Source organism: Cervus elaphus, chromosome 20 (assembly GCF_910594005.1).
Source record: "Cervus elaphus chromosome 20, mCerEla1.1, whole genome shotgun sequence".
NCBI classification, from domain to species: Eukaryota; Metazoa; Chordata; class Mammalia; order Artiodactyla; family Cervidae; genus Cervus; species Cervus elaphus.
The window spans coordinates 116012717-116034352 of record NC_057834.1 but is presented as its reverse complement, the minus strand read 5'-3'; the positions used below and the strand labels follow the sequence as shown (position 1 = coordinate 116034352).

At 35.6% G+C, this 21636-nt stretch overlaps 1 protein-coding gene across 4 annotated transcripts in view; it reads right to left on the bottom strand.

Moving 5' to 3' along the window:
- Positions 1-21636, bottom strand: part of FAF1 (Fas associated factor 1) — a 502843-nt gene that overhangs the window by 133542 nt on the left and 347665 nt on the right. For all 4 annotated transcript variants that reach the window (XM_043876171.1, XM_043876168.1, XM_043876169.1 and 1 more), the window contains 3 exons: positions 16900-17026; positions 15893-15956; positions 14683-14764 (listed from right to left, as the gene is read on the bottom strand). In XM_043876171.1, coding sequence (XP_043732106.1) covers positions 14683-14764; positions 15893-15956; positions 16900-17026 — 273 coding nt within the window. The remainder of the gene's footprint in view (positions 1-14682; positions 14765-15892; positions 15957-16899; positions 17027-21636) is intronic.

The following is a 21636-nucleotide window of genomic DNA, read 5'->3' as shown; positions in this document are numbered from 1 at the left end:
CAATACAGAGAAAACAATACCGATTAAGATTGAATGCCAAAATCTCCTCTTACATAGTTTTTATGTTTTTAACCTGAACACTGAAGAGTCTCTTCTACTTGAAAGAAAAAAGTCTGAAATAACTTTTGTTTTAGTTCCACAGGTAATTTCAAAGTCCTTAATGTTTTCCCATGTCAAAGTCCTTACTTCAGAACATGTGATTGATATCTACTTGCCATTTGAAAGGATGATAGAAAAATGTTTACTTCACTTGAGTTCCTTCTAGTTTATATTTCAGAAAATATCCAATGTAGTTTATCATATAGAAAATTATTCTTTGCTTTTTGCTTGATAAAACTTGCTTTCAAGAAATGACATTTGCTCTTTTAAACGTACCCTTTGTCAGAGCTAGATAATCAATAAAATAACTGAAACTAAAAACTGATACTGAGCAATATAATTTGCAAATGTCAGCTTTAACCACAGCAAACATGGTTAAAGAACCTAAATTGTCTTTAATTAATTTTCTGGTGCTACCCTATAGAACAGCTGAGTTTAAGAATAGCCAGTTACCAGGAAATGGAAAGGTAAAATATTATGATAAATACACAAACTAATCTGTGAAATTCTGGTGAAGGACAATTTCAAGGAAGCTTAGAATCCTTCCCCTCATATTGAAAAAGAATGTGATGATGAGGAAAAAATGCTGTGTAGTAAGATGAACAAAAGAAGGGTTTTTATTCATAACCCAGGGTTTTTATTTATTTAACCCATTTATAGAAGAAGGGTTCACGCTGACGAACATCTGATGCTTGGAATTATGTTGATAAACAATCCTAATAATAATAGTCATCATTATTTTCTTCAAAGGAAAATTTTATACTAGATGAGGGTAGCCAGAAGTAGATGCTTCCAAAATGAGTGTGTTAGTTACACACCCATTATCTACTTTAATCCCTAGAACAAACCTGTAAAATAGTATTCTTAACTTTATCAACCTATGAGGAAACTGAGCTTTAGAAACCTGGCTTATCCTAAATTCCACAACTAATAAGTAAGTAGTATATCTGGGATTGGAATCCAGATTGGCTGACTCCAAGCCTAGTATTCTGTCTTTGATACTACAGAAGTAGCAAAGAACCCAACCACTCTACACTCCAGGCTTAGAGAGCTTGTAGAGTATTAAGGCACCAGATGCTCACACATCAGTACTTCTGGGGCCTCAGAGAACAGCATGTAATGTGAATAAGGGCAGAACTTCCGAGTGTAAGTAGCTCCAACAGTAGCTGCTTCCAGGTGTCAATTCATTCATTCAATAAGTATTTGTTAAAATAGTTTTTGTCTCAGGCTCAGCAGGAAGCAGCAGTGATGAAACATCGAATAAGAAAGGTTTAGGGTTTTTTCATCTATGTTGATGACACCTGCAGATAATAGTAGCTGGTATCTAGGAAGTCTGTAATCAGATATATTGTGGGAGAGATATTTATTTGGAAGACTCCTACTCAACCTTTAAGGCTCAAAGTAAATGCCTCCCTGATTCTCCAAGGCAGTGTTAAGCGCTTCCTTTTTGGGCCTCTATCTCTTCTGTTAGTATTGTAATTGTTAACCAGTTTCCCCTCTAAACAAAGTCTCTCAAGGGTAAGAACAGGATCTCTTCTGGTCTTCTTTGCATCCCTAAATTAGCACATGTCTTAGCATATTTGAGGAAAGAAACAGGAATGTTGGTATCAGCGACAGCCCTCTGGCAAAAAAGATACCAAATGGTAGCCAAATCACTCTTAGTAAACGAATCTAGAACTACTGCTTTAGGGATGGGAATGTGAACCTGGCAGCACTAACAAGTTCAGCACTAACAAGTCCTCTTCTTAGACGCTCTCTAGCCCAACAGACAGACAGATGTCAACCTCTAATTCTGCTTGATTGTATTTCAGCAACTACATTTAAAGAGACACTGGGAACAAGAGAGCCATCCATTTTTTAAATCAGCCTATTTTTAACCGAACAATAGCAATGGCTGAATCTTTAAAATGCTTATTTCTCTCAAGAACACTGCAATGGAACATTCAGACGTTAGGAAAGAGATTAGCAATTTACATTGCTATTTCACTGATTTAATTTGAATGCTCTTCCAAAACAAACACACATATACTGAAGAGGCTACTAAGAAACCCAACATGGAGAGTTCCCTATAAGTGCAGCTGACAGTGTTGACTGAAACTAAACTTGGAAATCCAGGGCACTAATGCACAATATCAAGCAATAAAAAGCATCTCTTTGGTAATATTTAATTTAAAAAAAGAAGAAAGAGGCAGGCGAAGATCAGGCACTGTCTGTTTTGGAGGATCAACCGTTCTGCATTTCAAAGCATTGGTCCCTGCAATATCCAGGTTACTGTGCTAGAATCTCGACTATTATATCGCAGTTGTGAGAGGGAGGGCAAAGATGTGTTTACTCAGTGATTAGGCCCTTAGAATAAGCCTCTAGCTCCTAGAGAGACAGCTCACCACTTATTCATTTGGACCAATTCACAAAGCCTAGGAAGATTAAACATCCATGCTGAGAAGACAAGCGAATGCAGACGGTGAAAAAGAAATAAAAATTCTTTAAAAACTCTGAGATGACTTCATTATTTTTCCACAAGGAAACTTTAGGAAAGTGTTTAGTTAGAGAAAAACCCACATTGACCTCTCTCTAAACCCTTAATCTTTCCTTTGTGGTGGCACTGCTTTGTGGTAAGCGACTGGCTCGCCTCGCCCCTCTTTTCACTGGAAGCTGAGAGAAAAAAGGCCCTGGAGAAACAGTTTTCGTTCCAGGGACATAAACCCCTGACACTGTTAAACATGAGATGCCAGGAAAACACACTTTAAAAAAAAAAAAATCTCACTTTAAGCTCTAAACTGTGAGAAAGGAGATGATACAAAGAGTATCAGAGAAGGATCTTCAGGTTGGGGGTACTCCCATAGTAGCTTTCAAAAGAAAAACTGAAAAATCTTAAAATAATCTTTTCTCCCAAACCTAATAACACTTTCAACTTTCAACGAAATTTTTTTCTTCTGCTATTATGACAGTAAAAATAGTAAAATGTTAAGACTTAATAATATGAAAATGCTACTAAATTTGGGTTACCTAAACCTCTGATTAAATTATAGGCACACCCAAATGAAACCCCCCAGTCTCAAATTTCTGATTACTTTATTGATTCAACTAAACACAGGCCAAAACAGTGAGAACTGGGTTGAGCATATCAGAAAACTGCTTTTGTGAAGAAAGGGCATTTAGTACATAGAAAAAGCATAGGGAAATGTTTTGTTTTCCATTACTATAACCATTTTTCCCTTTGGCCCATTAATAATTCAGTTCAATAACATTTACAGAGTGCCTATGTGTTAGGCATTGAGAATATAAAGATGAATAAAACAAAGTTCCCTTGCTCTCTAAAAGTTGGGGATCTGGAAGGGATGGCAGACGCGGAAAGCAAAAAATTTAATTGCAGTATCATATGAGAAGCAATAAGATCAGGGCATTTAAAGAATGTACATTTTATTTGTCCTTTCTAATTTGGCAGAGAGACTGTAAGTCTGGTTGAGGAAAAAGGCAAGCAGCCTAGCTATATTCTCCTCAGACTCCCTCTTTGTGATCTAGGTTTTGGTAACACAGTTAAAGGAAAGCCTCCAAGCATTAAAGTAACAGAAAGCTCTGTGCTAAACCTAGTTTTGCCACTTACCAGCTATGTGATTATGGGGGTAAGATGTAAGGATTGTGGATATAGTAGGTAAAATACTTATTTACAATGCATGGCCCGTAGTAGGTGCCGAATAAAATGCAGCTGTTTGGATCAAGATTCTGGAAATATCCATGCAAAATAAAGGATTTAAAGGTCATTTCAAGATAAATTATAGCCATAAAATACAGCTTCTTCATTTCTCCTACTAGTGTTTGGGATGCTTAATTGTGTCCGCAATTTCAGGGCTTCACTAATCTTCATATTCAAATCCAGGCGCTAAGGTACTAAGTTGATCCTTAGAAAATGCCAGGCTGACAGCAACCAATGTGACCTGGCCCTGAGCTACAGTAGCTATTGTATTTAGACACTCAGCATCACAGAACTACAGAACATTACAGCTGGAAGAAATGAGCTGGCTATGTCTCAAAATAAGCCAGGCACAGAGCAGACACTCAGAAAATATTTACTGATGGGCTGAAAAGAAAGTTGTCCAGTTTCTTTTGAGGTACCAGAATATCCATAATTTGTGTGTTCAATGATTTTGAAGTTGATATGACAAATGATTTCTAGAAATGGTATTTCATAGTTTTTTCAGTATAAGAATTAAAACAAATTAAAAATAATTATCTTTGTGTAAATTGGGACCCAATTTTATTTCTCCATTTTCAGTTTCCCTTCTCCTTTTATATTATCGCCATAATAGTCAGAATCATCACTCTTCTTTTAAGTTTGGGGGTGGTTTACTGATACAAGGCACTGATAAACTGATACAACAGTAAACACTCTTTATATTTTACCTAGATTGATCAATTATTAACATTTTGCTGTATTTGCTCAATCATTCTTTTCATGCTTCTTTCCCTGAAACATTTAAAGCTGCTCATATCGTGACACCTCCACTTTACTTTAGTGTCTGCCGCCTTAGAAATAAGGATATTCCCTTACATAATCATTATTTCTTTAATCACACCTAAGACATTTAATATTGTTTACAATAGTTACAACTTAATATTGTACAATTATCTAATACAGAGTCCATATTCAAATTTCTCCAGTACCTCATAATGTTGTTTGTAGCTATCTTATTTATTGTTTTAAATCTAGGCTCTAATTAGTTCATGGCCAGTTCTAATTAGTTCATCCCAGTTCACAGTCCATTTCCACAATCTTGTTCCTATATATGGATATTCACAGATCCAGCCAGCGTCCAACCAAGACTCAAGCACACAGTAAGAACTGTGGCACAGCAGCATGAAGCTACATTGTCTGGAAACAAATCCCGGCTTCGCCACCTCCCAGCTCTGTGACGTTGAGAAAGCTATTTCTCTTTTCTGGCCTTGGTGACACATAGCTTTGGAAGTCCAATGCTCTTAGATGGGAGTGGTGACATAACTACTATAACAGAGGGGGTCCTTGGGTCTAGGCATGAACAACAGACAGGCTGCTTCTTTATGAAGGTGATATTTGAGCTGAAATTTAACTTTAGGTGATAGTGGAAAAAAGGAAGAGTGAAAAAAGAGTAAAAGCAAAGAGAAAAGGTTGGGAAAAGCCCCTGTGATGTCAATGGCCTGATGTATTCAAAGAACTCCAAGCTAGTAATTTTTGAACAGTAAAGAATCAGAGTGCAGACTGATTTTGGAGCGAATTGTGACACTTTGCCTTTTTTTTTTTTCTCGCTCCTAAAACTGAGTTCAAGGACCAACTGATAGCAACCAACTAGAGAAGTTCCAAAAGAAAACAGCCACCTAGTGAAGATGAAGAGATGCTAGGATGGTATCTTTTCCCTCTTATTTCCTGAAGCAGATGTTGGAACGGCACTCTTGAAGACACAGTCTATGTCTGAGATGTATTTGAGTCTCACACTGGGAGATCACTCCTGTGAAAGTCATAGGTTAAACAAACAAACAAACCAAAAAGCCTAAAGCAAAATTAAACTGTCTTTGTAAAATAAGCTGACAAGTTCATTGGGTACTGAGCTTTATCAGTTTGCATTGTTCAAACTGTATTACTCAGGTCATAAAATATCTTTAAGAAAGATACACATGTATCTAAAGTTCTTATGAATAAGGAAATTGGAAGCCTGGGACTTCCCTGGTGGTCCAGTGGTTATAAATCTGCCTTCCAAGGCTGGGGACACAGGTTTGACTCCTGGTCAGGGAATTAAGATCCCACAAGCTGTGGGGTGACTAAACCCACAAACCATAACTAGAGAGCCAGTGTGCTGAAACTAAGAACAGCCAAAAATAAATAAATAACTATTAAAAAAAATAAACTGGAAGCTCAATTGATTGGCTGTTATAGCAAACTGACTGTTTTTACTCTTCTTTTCTGTGAAATATTTACTTATAATGCTTGCCCCTACTCGGGCATTGTCCTCTTTTAACTGATCTTTACAGTTCTTCATGGGGCTTCCCGTCCTTCGTAAGTGTATATGCTAGAGAAATTAAGCTCCGAATACTTCTAATAAAGATACTAGGCCCTACTTAACATCAGAAATACTTTGATTTTCTTAATATAGTTATTTATTAAAGACTGTAAATGACAAGGCAAATATAAAACCAACAGATTCTATTGAAATGCTTCAGAGGAAAGAAAGAACAGAACACATTAGTGTAGGTCTATGACAAAAGCAGTATTATTCTCTGTTTTGTTAGGCACTCCAAGAAGGGTGTGGGAGAAACAGGATACTAGAAGATACACATGTATAAAAAGGTATACAAAAGCTAACAGGCTGTGAAACACAGGAGTCAAAAAGCTTGTAAACTACACTGCGCTATTATTGTACTGTGATTTTCTAATCATTGCCTGACACTCCACAACTACACGTACACAAACATACACAGTTGCTCAGTCTCCGCCACCAATTTCTCCCTTTCCATCCATTCTATTGATACAAACTGCCACCACAATACTTATTTCTCTGACAGTGTCACCCTCTTCTTCAGCACTTTCAAAAGCTAACTACTACCTCACAATAACAACAGTCTTTAGCTGGCATTCACGGATTTCCATGTTGAAACCCCAGTCTACTTCTCTATTTCAGTCTGATTTCCTACTGCTCCTTTACATGTACCAATTATGTAGGCCAACTCATCTTCCCTAATATGTGCATCTGAATAACTTGGTTACTGTGAAGGTAAGGATTCATTATTCCAAGGTAGGTTAATTGCCAAGATATTTTAATCTCCATTTCAGAGAAAATGTTGGCTTATATAGTCAGTTTCAGGTTCCAGGTTTAAATCCAAATCTGCCTGATTTATTCAATGTCCATCAACTAAAAAGCAAACAATCTTAAAGATGTTTCACAAACATTTTGAAGATGTTTTACTTATATTAATTTCTTGTTAACCTTGTGAGGTATGTACTACAACACAAATTTTTAAGTTTTGATGCGCAGAGAGATTGAGTAACCTAATTTTAATAGCACACGGCAAGTAAATGGGGGCTCAGAATTAAATATAAGAATTCCCATTGTTTCTCTTTCTACTATTTTCTTTATATTTAAATGAAAATGTTTAAGATTAGATATGGAACAAACTTGTTAAATTTACAAATGGAATACTTAAGAGATCCAATTTAGCTTTTTATCCTTTACAAATAGGCAGTATGAGGAACAAATACTTTCTAGGGACAGGAAGGGCTCCTTAAGAGAAATGATACAAATATGATTAAAGCCCACTAATAAAAATCAGCCTTGCTTTTCATATTTTAATAAATTTTACCTATATAGCTTTTTGAATACAGTTATATGGCTCTCAAAAAATGGAGAACAGCAATAAATTGAGAAGAATGTTTCACACAGCAGCATATTTTAAAACTAATTAATTTTAACTAATTAAAAAAATAATTTTATTATAAACATTAAAGATTTGTACAATTTTAATTAGGTAGATCTGATAACTCGGAGAATAAGAGGCAAATTCTAGATAAGGTGCTAACTATATACTGTTTAGTGGAAATATCTAATTACACAATAGTATGGCTGCACTTCTATAAAACTCAGCAACATTTTTACTGATGTATATGTTTGGAGACTTTTCTATTTTAAACCACATTTAAAAGTAAAAACATTTAGTAGTGCTTATTTTCAGGTTTAGGATTATGAGGTAACTTAATTTGCTACTTTAAATGTATTTGTATTCTTTTCTTTTAACAAACATTTCATTTATATGAAAACATACTTCAAAAATTATACTAGCATCAATAGTTCTTATCTCATACATGTGCCAGATGCTATCCTAGCTGTCATAAAAAATTACTCTAAAAACACTGTCTGCCTTTAAGGAATTTAAATTGAAAAGAAAACAAAGACATGATGAACAAACTGTGCATACTTTCCAAAGCACAAATAGGTCTGTTTGGCTGATTTTTCTGGATGATAGAATGCTAGAAACTTATCAATTGCAGTTCTGGCTTCATATTTGATTAGAGCTTATTTCTTTTTAAAAAACATTGACCAGGGATGGTATTTAGGTTCTTAACTTGACGAAGTAGAAACAGCACTACTTTGTTGCTTCGTTGCTCAGTCGTGTCCGACTCTCTGCTACCCCATGGACTGTAGCCTGTCAGGATCCTCTGTCCATGGGATTTTCCAGACAGGAATTCTGGAGTGGGTTGTCATTTCCTTCTCTAGCACTACTTTAAAATGGGCCAATTTTTAAAATGAGTGTAATAAAACCTGATAATGAACAAAGTACTGTTAAAGCAAAGCCTTCATTTTAGAGCTATAAATGCTCAAATGGGTTCTCAAAATTCCTTTATGGAACTGTTCTTAAAGTTAACAACAGTTTTTTATTATTTTTTTATTCATGAACTGCATAAAAAAACCAGTTCTGGTATTTTTCAGATTTTTTTCCATTGCAGGACATTATAAGATATTGACTACAGTTTCCTATGCTATACAGTAGACTTTATTGCTTGTTGTGTATCTATTTTTTAAATTAGAAATCTAGCATTCTATTCATATTAAGTCAAATCTCTGTATATGTATAAACGAATCACCTTGCTGTGCACCTGAAACATTGTAACTCAACTGTACTTCAGTAAAGTATATATATTAAACTAATACATAAATAAATGGACTGCAAAAAACCAAACAGAAAATCGGTTTTGCTATTTTACAAACATTTCTGAAATTTGTCTAAAACTATTTAAAATCACCTCAGTCATGATTCTCGGTACATTCATGAAAATATCTTGAAAGTCGCTCAGTCGTGTCCGACTCTGCGACCTCATGGACTATACAGTCCATGGAATTCTCCAGGTCAGAATACTAGAGTGGGTAGCCTTTCCCTTCCCCAGTAGATCTTCCCAACCCAGGAATCGAACCAGGATCTCCTGCATTGCAGGCAGATTCTTTACCAACTGAGCTATCAGGGAAGCATTTATGAGGAGATCCCACTTAACCCTCAAAACAACCGTAAAAAGTAAATACATATTATCATCAACCCTTCTTTTTTCTAGATTAGAAAGAGGCTCATTACTTGTTTGGGAACACAGCGTTACTAAGTGGGAAATCAAGCACTGGTTTCCTTAATTTATGTGTAATATTTGGAAACAGCGCTGGGTCTGAAGTGAAGATCTAAGCAAGTATAACAGGATTACCGCCATCAAAGCCCAGTCTCCCAAAGGGTGGCTGGGAAAGGGACATTCTTTCACATGGGACGTAAGCCCTGGCACTGGGATTTTTACTGCTGTTGAATTTTAGTCACTTACAAATGTCTAATCATTCTCTGGGGGGCTTTTTGTTGTGAAGAGATCTCAGGGACAGCAGAACTGAGAGGTGGGGAGGCTATAAGGAGAAAAAGAAACTTCTTTAGGGGAAGAAAGTCCCAGGGAATCATGGTGTGGCTGGTGGTAACTTCTGCAACTGTAATTAAGGAGGCAAACAACTGGCTCTTCCTTGTCTATAGATAAAATGTAAGCTTCTTTCAACAAATATTTTTTAAACACCAGGTAATGCCAGGACATCACAGACCCCTCTATGCTCCTGTTGATATTCTCAGCCTCATTATACCAGGCAGTCCAACTCTCTGTCTTGCACTGTTTTGCTCTCTGTCTTATTTTTTTTTGTTGTACCTCCCCTGGTAGCTCAGATGGTAAAGAATCCACCTGCAATGCAGAAGACCCAGGTTCGATTCCTGGATCAGGAAGATCCCCTGGAGAAGGGAACGGCAACCCACTCCATTGTTCTTGCCTGGAGAATTCCACAGACAGAGGACCCTGTTGGGCTACAGTCCATGGGGTCACAAACAGTTGGACACGACTGAGCAACTTTCACCCTCAATTACAATCTTCTGGTATATCCTTATGACCTTCTTTTTGTTTAGAATTCTGCTTGCCTGTTTTATTTATCTTACAAGATTTAGGTCAGAAGTACCACCTCTAGAAATCTCCCTGAACTTCTAAGGCAGATGAAGTGCCTCTCCTCTTTGCTCCTACAGCATTTTACATTTATAGCATTTTATAGATCTATTTATATATTGTTTTATCTTCCCTACTAGGGCTTCCCAGGTGGTACTAGTGGTAAATAACCTGCCTCCAATGCTGGAGATATATAAGAGATGCAGGTTCAATCCCTGGGTCAAGAAGGTCCCCAGGAGGAGGGAATGGCAACCCACTCCAGTATTCTTGCCTGGAGAATCCCAAGGACAGAGGAACCTGGAAGGCTATAGTCCACAGGGTTGCAAAGAGTCAGACATGACTGAAGTGACTTAGCACACATCTTCCCTACTAGACTGTGGACATGTCAAGAACAGGAAACCTCTATATCCTAGGTCTTTAAATAGGCATACAATAAATATTGATGGCCTTCAATTCAATCAACATCCCTAACAGTTAAGGGCAAAGAAGAGATCATAAAAGTGATCAGTCCATTATCAGAAGTCAAAACTTTCCACAATACACTTAAACACAAGAACTTAGAATAGCTGTTTCATTGAAGTTGGAACTCTGCTTTGAACAGTATTGTAAATTTCTCATGAAAAAGGCAGAAAGAACTGTGAGTACCCTCACCAAGTGCTCTCAAATGAAATCAGTTTGAAGCAGTTTTCATTAAGATGGATTGAATGTGTATCGTGAGAAACACTTTATCAAATGTAGTGTTTTACTTAGTGATTAACTATATACCAGTTGATGAAGCTCCCCAAATCCTTTGTAATCCCACCACTCCAATAAACATTTAATGAGTATATAAGTTCAAAAAGCCTAGCAGAGGATTTAAACCTTCAATCTTGTTTTTATTTACTCTGGGAACTCAATTTCTCACTTCAAGTGAAGATTGCTGGTACTCAAGGCTCATCTGTTGCCCTGGTAAAATTAATGTGTCTCCCACAGTTTAAATTAAACATGTGATGTTTAAGATGAAAGAAATTTAGTAACAATCCCACAGTATCGGTCATACTTCCCTTAAAATGTTTGAACATAATAGGAAAACTCTTTTCTTAAAAATGATTCGTTCAGAAGTTTTAAAAAAAATATCAAAAACAATTTCTTTTAACTTTCAAATGTGCAGTCTGAAAGAAGAGATGAAGTTTGATAACTGAATACAGTAGTTTAGCAGTTAGCACTGAAAAGCTTTGGAAGTAAGACCGTGTAGTATAAAATACACTTTTATATGTTAGAACAACTGCACTTTTACTTGGCCTCTACTGCTAACCCTTGATTTGCCTTTGGTTAAGTCATGTAGCTTTTCTGAGCTTTGTCATCTCTACAATTGGAATATTGATATTATGTATCCCTATCTCACTGGTTTGTTGTGGGGTTGAAATGAGATATGCATAAAGCTTCACAAACCATAGTACACCATATAAACCTAAAGCAGTAGTACTATTTCTATACTTTCTAGACAATCGTTTTTAATTTTAAAAGAATATGTATATAATTAGGTTGATGACTAAAATAAATGTTCCTTCTCAGATTTAATTTTGAATAACTTATCCACTATGCAGATAAATCTTAAGTTTAGAGCAATGTAATAAATGATACATAAACTGCTATTGATCTTTAACTTGGAAAAGAGAAATGAAGAAAGAAAAAAAAACCCTAGACAAGCAGAAAAAGATAAAGATATTTTAGGAGTCCAAAGAAGTCAGTGGATTTTGGCATCAATCTAATACAAAACAACACATTTAATTACATGAACCAATGACTTCCAGTTGTTAAAATACTAATTCAGTAATCAAAAACAAACAATTGTTTCATTAGAAATACCAGAAATTATAAAGAGTTTATGCTCCTCTGGGGATCAGCAGTCTGAATAAAACCAAATGCCAATTTACTGTACAAAGACACTCAGTAAAAAATTCTTTCATCTATTATATATTGTATATTTAAATAATATATCATCACTGAAAATTATAATGTTTCTAATAGCTTTTAAAATGGAATTCAACAGATGACTATGCCTATATGGGAGCTATATTTAGGTTATAAAAGACCCTTGTATTTTCTGGTTACTCCAACTGCTTAGCAATCTTGCTGGAAAGCAGAGAAAAATTAATCCCAAATACATTTATACCCAGGAATGAACTGAAAAAGAGATTATTTAAAAATTATAAATATTCTTTCAAACATATTTATGTTCAAAAATAAGTGATTGTTTAAATAGAATAACATCACCATACAACGATGGACTCTAACCATTAAAAATCTGATTATAATAAAGTATTCAGCATTACTTAAAAAGCATTCTTGCAAAAAAAAGAAATTCACCTGAATCTAACAAAGCTTTAAGCCTTAATATCCATTTCTCAGGAAATACAGAGATAGAGGAACAAGTTAAATAATATCACAAGGAAACAATCACACAAATCAAGAATTTAGAACAATCTGTAATCATCCAACATGATTTCTTCAAAAGCAAATGTCATAAAAACAGGCGGTGGGGAATAAAGGGGGTGTTTGCTTAAAAGGGTATAAGAAATCTAACAAACAAATATAATTTGTTATCCCAATCAACCAATGAAGTTTGAATATGCACTGGATACTAGATGATGTTAGCAAATTATTGTTAATTATGTTACAAGCAATACTGGTATTGTGATTCTGTAGGAGAATATCATTATTTTTGAAAAGTGTATGCAGCTGTTTTTATGGGTAAACTATGATGTCACCTTGAAATAGCTTAGCAAAAATAACGAATATTTAAGGGTATCCTAACTTCTACAGTTTAAGTTTTAATAATTTCAAAAGTTTAACTGCTAAAACTTAAAAAAAAATTTGCAAATTTATATTTCTTTTATATTTGCTCTTATGAATTTTGAATAATAAATTCAAAATTATTTTCTATTCCAGTCAAAGTTTGCAATTTTCAATCAGAGGGACTGAAACAAATATTTACCATAAAAATTTATTAATCAAAATCATAAATCTAATAGCATAAATAACATAAATAATTAAATTTCAAATGTTGCTTCTTTTTAAGTATGTAGCAGTTAAACTTTTCAAGTTATAAGGCTTAAAACTCTATTAAAACTTTAGGATGTCCTGTATATAAAGAAGCAAATATGGGATAAAATTTTAGTGATTATTAAGTCTAGGTATAGGTGATTTGAGTGTTTACTGTACTATTCCTTTATTTTTTCTTTATTAAAAATTGTTTTAGTAAAAGTTGAAATATTATAAAATATAATTAAGGGTATGATCATATAATATTTAAAAGGTGAAAATAAGCTGTTTGAACAGGATTATAACATGACCAATTTCTTGTTAAATGTGGGCTCAACAAAATATATAATAAAAATATGGAAAGAACATGTATCATAAAGCTAATCTGTGTTAGAATGTATTCTTTGTGCTTTTCAGTATCTTCCAAAACCTGTACAGAAACTATAAAACTGTATTACTGTAAATATATGTCTTCAAAAATAAAATCCATTTAATATAGTTTTAATAGTCAAAAAACTGATAGTTAAAACAGACTTTACATGGGCTATTCAGCTATTCTTAGGGTAAAGAACAGTTTATGTTTCTTAATCTACTTCACTGAGCTGTCCATGACAGATTTAAGTTGATCACTAATGACTATCTTGGAATTCCATTTTTCAAAGTTGTTTTAGATGAATTTTTCTTTAGGTTGTAAGAAGAACTAGAAATTCCAGAGTCATCCTTACACTCTATTCTCAAAATTCCTAATTCCAAAACTTTTACTCTAACTCCATCTACACGTTAGTCCTTCCTTCCTCCCTTTTCTCCTTTCTTCATTAAACATTCAGAGTGTTTAGCTAACCAGGTAAAGAGCAAGATGAAAGGTATTCTTAACACTAAAGCAGCATTAGAAAAGAGTAACATTATGGGGAAATACAAATGGTACACTGCTGCTACATTAATTAAGTGTAAGGCAGGGAATGGGAAGAGCTGAAGCTGTACAGGTATGCAAGAGCCAGATAACTGAGGCCTGGACTGCAGTGTCAACATATAAATAGAACAATCACATGGAATCTTCTTGCTCAAAATATAACTACTGATTTCTTGTTACATATTTCAATCTTCTTGATTGTAAGATCACAAAGCTCATTTCTGTATTTAAAGAAAAATCTTCTTGTTGTCTAAAATGACTTTTAGGAAAAAATATTACAGTTATTAGATACATACTATTAGATGGAATAATCATTTGGGGAAAAGATTGAAGGACAAATCTCTTAGCAAGAAACTGTCAATCACATAACTAAAAAGAATACAAGGACATAGCCTGGTCCCTTCTAAGCATGTCCACCCCTTTTACCCCCTTGGAAAAAAAAAAAAAGAAAGAAACCCTGTTTCAAAGCTTGACAGTCTTCTGCAAGAGCCGGTAGTACCCTATCATACTACTGCCCTCTGACTGAAATGGGCATCTTGGTTATGATTAGGTTGAGAAATGAACCAAAAACAAAATCAAGTCTTCAATCTGAAAAAAAGCAGAAAACATTAAGCATTGCCTCAGGCCTGGTGGTAAACCTATGGGATGCACTGTTTAATTAAAAAAGGTAAATTGCACTTACATCTCGGGCTTTCACATAGAAGGCCTCTTGAAAAGCTGCTTCTAATGAGCCAATAAAAAATACAGGATGGCAGTCACCATATCTATAGGAAAAATTGCATCTATTAATTAAAATACATTTCAAATTTACTTCAAGTTTCACAAGTCTAACCAATGACTTTTAAGTAAATGTTGGGGCTAATGTCTCTTTACATATAGAAAAAACATTGAATCATTTCTTTAAAGGCTTCATTAGTTTTTTGAACTCTTCTTGGCCTCTAGATCACAACACTGGAATTATAAGTACATTGAGCAAATGGACTTAGCAAGTGCCCCATTACCATTTATAAGTAATTCCTGGTTACCTATTTCCCTAAGATTTCCTAATTACAACAGCCTTAACTTTCCATTTTAGTTCATTTATTCTGGAAGTCCAACACAGAAAACATGGTCCCTTGCTAAGTTTCCAAATTACATTACATCAGAAAACAGAACTAAAGAAAATATCATTTACATGAAAATTTAGGTTTAAATATTTAAACACCTTAGGAGATCTCAAATACACAGAAAAATTTGTATTAGACTATTAAAAGAAGAAATGCTAAATGATTCCAAAAAAATTAAAAGATTCATTTACATTTAAAAACATTTGTCTTTTTATCCAATATTTGAAAAAATATTTTGTCTGTCCTAGGATATACTAAAAATTAGTATCCTATACCTAGTCCTTTTGGACTTTCCTAGTGACTCAGCAGTAAAGAATCTGCCTGTAATGCAGGAGATGTGGGTTTGATCTCTGGGTTGGGAAGATCCCCTGGAGAAGAAAATGGCAACCCACTCCAGTATTCTTGCCTGGGAAACCCCATGGTCTGAGAAGCCTGGCAGACTATGATCCACGGGGTCACAAAAGAGCTGGACATGACACAGCGACTAAACAACAACAGCCTAGTCCTTTTGCAAATATCGTCAAGATATTAAATTAGTAATCCATTTATTATGCTTCTATAATGACACAGAGATAAGATAAATACATCTCTGAAGTGGCATAAGTAGTTTATAGTTATCTGATTGGAACACTCTATATTCACTATCAGGACTGTATGTATAGATAAATGTATACTTTGAATACTTTAAGGATAAATTTTAAAACAATCTATGATTAAAGTTGTCTCAAAAAAATCACAGTAGCATTAAAAGAACATCAATTTATATAGTTAATGTCCTAACCCTACCTTGAAGAAAACTCTGCTGTAAATTGTAATAAGGCATCTCCTTCATTTTCTGCGTTTTCTGGCACTAAAAAACAAACAAAAGAAAAAACAAAAACAAAAAACCAAAACAAATAGACACAAAAAACAAACCACATAACATCTAATCCCACATATAAGAAATATATTTAATCAATAAAGAGGAAATAAAATTAAATTTTCGCTTCTGTGATATATCTGAGAAGATATTTTAACTCCAGCTACATTAGAAGATTTCATCAAACCTTAAAAAAGAACCCCAAAAAATGTCACACTCATGAATTTTTGAAAACTAACTGACACAATCTTGCTAGGTGTTCAAAATATGTGCCAGTCATCAATTATGATTTTAAAGTTTTCTTGAAAATGACATCTTGTAATTAAATTATATAAAAAGGCTCTCAAATTATTTAAAGACCTAATGGGAAAAATCAACTTTATGTAAATATCACATCTATTTCTGCCCATAAAGGTTCCCTAATTTCAGAGTAAATGAGTCATTTATGGGCTTAGTTTAACAATTATCTTGTATGCAGTATCCCTTAAGATCCTATACTATGCATCCTGTCAAGTGCAAGTGAGGGAGATGGTATAGTTTACTTTTTTCCCTCCAAAGATGGGTGAATGGAAAAATAATATGACTCCTGACAAAACTGGTATCTCCAATAAGATGTGTGGTGATAGCTACAATCACAAAAAGTACAGCTATTTTATCAACTTCCAGGCTTCAAACAGATAGACGAATTCATACATGTGAAACAAAAGTTACATTCCCTTGAGTTTTTAATGAATTTTACTAAAGTATTGGGAATGGTTGGGCTTAAGATCAAAACTTAAGAGGCTCTAGTTCCAATGAATAATGTCTATTTGATACATTTTATCTCTCCAAAACTGGAAGTCAGGAAGAAATTTTTAAGTTCATCGTTCCTCATAAGTTTCTGAACTAGGAGGGAGAATCATAATGCTGGACCCAAGGAGCTATTAATACTCACTCATTGGAGATTTTCTCAGGGCAGATGACGCCATGCCGAATACTTCTCCATCATCCACCCCAAATTCGGAAGCATCTTCAAAGTCATCTCCATCACTATCACTAACCATATGAACATCGGTGCTTTGCTATTTAAGAAAAGTCCTATAATTAGTTTCATACTGAGTTTAGGAAATCAAATTCCTAACATACAAGTTATATAATCACAATAGGGCATTAGAATTATAAACATTTTATTAAATAAGAAGCTATTTGCTAGAGTGAAGCTTAATATTTCTCATTTTAAGGCTTATATATATATATAATATTAAATATATTTCTAATCTTGCTATGATACCCCTATACCAAAGGATGGAGGCCGAGGGAAAATGAAGGATGCTTACAAAATCAATAAAGACTGGGTTTTTTTTTAATCAGTTTTTATCCCCAGCCTAGAGTACACAATTAAGAGCACAATAAATGAGGAAATGGGTAAAATCTAAGAGGTCAGAGATAAATAAGCTATACAGGTTATCTGACTTAGGAAATCAAATTCCTAACATACAAGTTATATAACCACAATAGGGCATTAGAATTATAAAAATTTTATTAAATAAGAAGCTATTTGCTAGAGTGAAGCTTAATATTTCTCATTTTAAGGCTTATACACACACACACACACACACATAAAATATTCAGTTCAGTTCAGTCACTCAGTCGTGTCCGACTCTTCGCAACCCCATGAACTGCAGCATGCCAGGCCTCCCTGTCCATCACCAACTCCGGGAGCCCACCCAAACTCATGTCCACTGAGTCGGTGATGCCATCCAACCATCTTATACTCCGTCGTCCCCTTTTCCTCCTGCCCTCAATCTTTCCCAGCATCAGGGTCTTTTCAAATGAGTCAGCTCTTCACATTAGGTGGCCAAAGTATTGGAATTTCAGCTTCAACATCAGTCCTTCCAATGAACACCCAGGACTGATCTCCTTTAGGATGGACTGGTTGGATCTCCTTGCACTCCAAGGAACTCTCAAGAGTCTTCTCCAACACCACAGTTCAAAAGCATCAATTCTTCTGCGCTCAGCTTTCTTTAGAGTCCAACTCTCACATCCATACATGACCACTGGAAAAACCACAGCCTTGACTAGATGGACCTTTGTTGACAAAGTAATGTCTCTGCTTTTTAATATGCTGTCTAGGTTGATCATAACTTTCCTTCCAAGGAGTAAGCGTCTTTTAGTTGCATGGCTGAAGTCACCATTTGCAGTGATTTTGGAGCCCAAGAAAATAAAGTCAGCCACTGTTTCCACTGTCTCCTCATCTATTTGCCATGAAGTGATGGGACCAGATGCCATGATCTTAGTTCTCTGAATGTTGAGCTTTAAGCCAATTTTTTCACTCTCCTCTTTCACTTTCATCAAGAGGCTCTTTAGTTCTTCTTCACTTTCTGCCATAAGGGTGGTGTCATCTGCTATCTGAGGTTATTGATATTTCTCCTGACAATCTTGATTTCAGCTTGTGCTTCCTCCAGCCCAGCGTTTCTCATGATGTACTCTGCATATAAGTTAAATAAGTAGGGTGACAATATACAGCCTTGACGTACTCCTTTTCCTATTTGGAACCAGTCTGTTGTTCCATGTCCAGTTCTAACTGTTGCTTCCTGACCTGCATATAGGTTTCTCAGGAGGCAGGTCAGGTGGTCTGGTATTCCCATCTCTTTCAGAATTTTCCACAGTTTATTGTGATGCACACAGTCAAAGGCTTTGGCATAGTCAATAAATATATATATATTTCTAATCTTGCTATGACACCCCTACACTAAAGGATGGAGGCTGAGGGAAAATGAAGGATGCTTACAAAATCAATGAAGACTGGGGTTTTTATAAGTTTTATCCAGAGCCTAGAGTACACAATTAAGAGCACAATAAACAAGGAAATGGGTAAAATCTAAGAGGTCAGAGATAAATAAGCTATACAGGCCTTTCAAAAAGCTTATGGGCAGGAGTAATGACAGCATTTTAAAACTTGCCACTTCCTTATTGCAATGGTTCTCAAATTTCTCATTAGTGAAATATGGTATGCTACTTCCATGGTATTTTTGGAAGGTAACACAAAATAATATATGAAAGGTCTTTAAAACTGAAGGCTATTAAATGAGATGTAATAATGATGCTTCAATTCAGTCACTTTTACTGAGAATTTACTACATGCTGGGCACTAGTAAACAAGCTCTGTTTATTTTGTTTTCAGCAACTTCAACTGAGATGTAAGGTACTACAATGAAAAACATCACTTTCAAAATGATCTCTAATGATTAAGCTCCTGATCTCTAAATTAGAATGGGGTTTCAAACATTAAAAAAAATTATTTAATATTTTGGTTGCATTTGTGCTGGGCCTTTGTTGCTGCCAAAGGGCTTCCTCTAGTTGTGGCACACAGGCTTCCTCTAGTTATGGAAAGGGGATACTCATTGCAGTGGCTTCTCTTGTTGTGGACCATGGTCTTTAGGGTGCACAGACTTAGTTGTCCTGTGGCATGTGGGATCTTTCCCAAACAGGAATCGAACCTCTGTTTCCTGCACTGGCAGGCAGATTCTTAACCACTGGACCACCAGGGAAGTCTGAGATACCAAACATTTGAATTGAGTTGTGATTACTGACAAATATTCACATCTTGGATAACAAGGGCACCCCAGCAAGGTATCTGGCTAAATGCCTGTCTGCACTATGTTTAATAAATCAGGTCTACAAAGCTCATTTAATAAATGAAGTTTCTATGTTTTAAATTATGGTGGTGTGCACCTAAATTATTAAAATGTATTAAAATGAACTCAGGAGCAAAGATTCATGAAACTTGTCTAGAGGGGATGTTATAGTTCGGTTAGTCATAGAATTATAGATACGAAAACTGGAAGGGATTTTAAAGATCTCTCACTAATGGTTTTCATGTTTCTTTTCAAGAGTTACCTAGCTGCCCTTTGTTTTTGTTCAGTCGCTCAGTTGTGTCCAACTCTTTGTGACTCCATGGCTTGCAGCACGCCAGGATTCCCTGTCCTTCACCTTTTCCCCGAGTTTGCTCAAACTCATGTCCATTTAGTTGGTGATGTCACCCAACCATCTCATTCTCTGGTGTTCCCTTCTCCTCCTGTCTTCCATCTTCAGCAACATCAGGATCTTTTCCAGTGAATCATCTCTTTACATCAGGTGGCCAAAGTACTGGAGCTTCAGCATCAGTTCTTTCCAATGAATATTCAGGACTGATCTCCTTTAGGATGGACTAGTTGGATCTCCTTGCAGCCCAAGGGACTCTCAAGAGACTTCTCCAGCATCACAGTTCAAAGGCATCAATTCTTCAGTGTAGCCTTCTTTATCGTCCAGCTCTCACATCCAAACACAACTACTGGAAAAACCATAGCTTTGACAGTACAGACCTTTGTTGGCAAAGTTATCTCTCTGCTTTTTAATATGCTGTCTAGGTTTTTCATAGCTTTTCTTCCAAGGAGGAAGCGTCTTTTAATTTCATGGCTGCAGTCACTGTCCATAGAGATTTTGAAGCCCAGGAAAATAAAGTCTGTGACTATTTCCATTGTTTCCCCATCTATTTGCTGTGAAGTGATAGGATGACATGCCATGATTTTAGTTTTTTGAATGTTGAGTTTTAAGCCAACTTTTTCATTCTCTTCTTTCACCTTCATCAAGAAGCTCTTTAATTCCTCTTCACTTTCTGCCATTAGGGTGGTGCACTGGCAAATATGAGGTCATTGATATTCTCCTGGCAATCTCGATTCCAGTTTGTGAGTTATCCAGTAGATATTATGGTCATCTGAATTAAAGTCACCCATTCTGGTCCATTTTAGTTCACTGATTCTAAAATGTCAATGTTTACTCTTGCTATCTCCTGTTTGACCATTTTCAATTTACCTTGTTTCATGAACCTAACGTTCCAGGTTCCTATGCAATATTGTTCTTTACAGAATCAGACTTTCACCACCAGACAAATCTACACCTGGGCGTTGTTTCCACTTTGGCTCAGCCTCTTCATTCCTCCTGGAGCTGTTTTTCTGCTCTTCTTCAGTAGCATATTAGACACCTACTGACCTGGGAGGTTCATCTTTGAGCATCATATCTTTTTGCTTTTTCATACTGTTCATGGGGTTCTCAAGGCAAGAATGCTGAAGTGGTTTGCCATTTCCTTCTCCAGTGGACCACATTTTGTCAGAACTCTCCACCATGACCTGACCATCTTGGGTGACCCTACATGCCGTGGCTCATAGTTTCATTGAGTTAGGCAAAGTTGTGATCCATTTGATCAGTATGGATGGTTTTTTGTGATTGCTGTTTTCATTCTGTCTGCCCTCTGATAGATGAACATAAGAGGCTTGTGCAAGCTTCTTGATGGGAGGGACTGGCTACGGGGAAAACTGGGTCTTGCTCTGGTGGGCAAAACTAGGCTCAGTAAGTCTTTAATCCAATTTTCTGCTGGTAGGTGGAGCCTCAGGCCAAATGCAACCTCTTTCAAAAGGACTTATGCTAGCCTGAAACAAAGTATGTTGATTTGGCAGGCTTTTCCTCCTTGGGCATAACCAAACATTAATGCCCAGACTTGTAACATCTTCCCTCTTATCTTAAAGACAGTTTTCCCAATGGTTTGAATAGAGAAAGTACATAATACTTATTGGAAGAATGAAATGAATGACTCTTGCCCTAAGCCTATTCTATTCTGACTTTACCACTATTTCTCACAGAAGCCTTGGTTCCA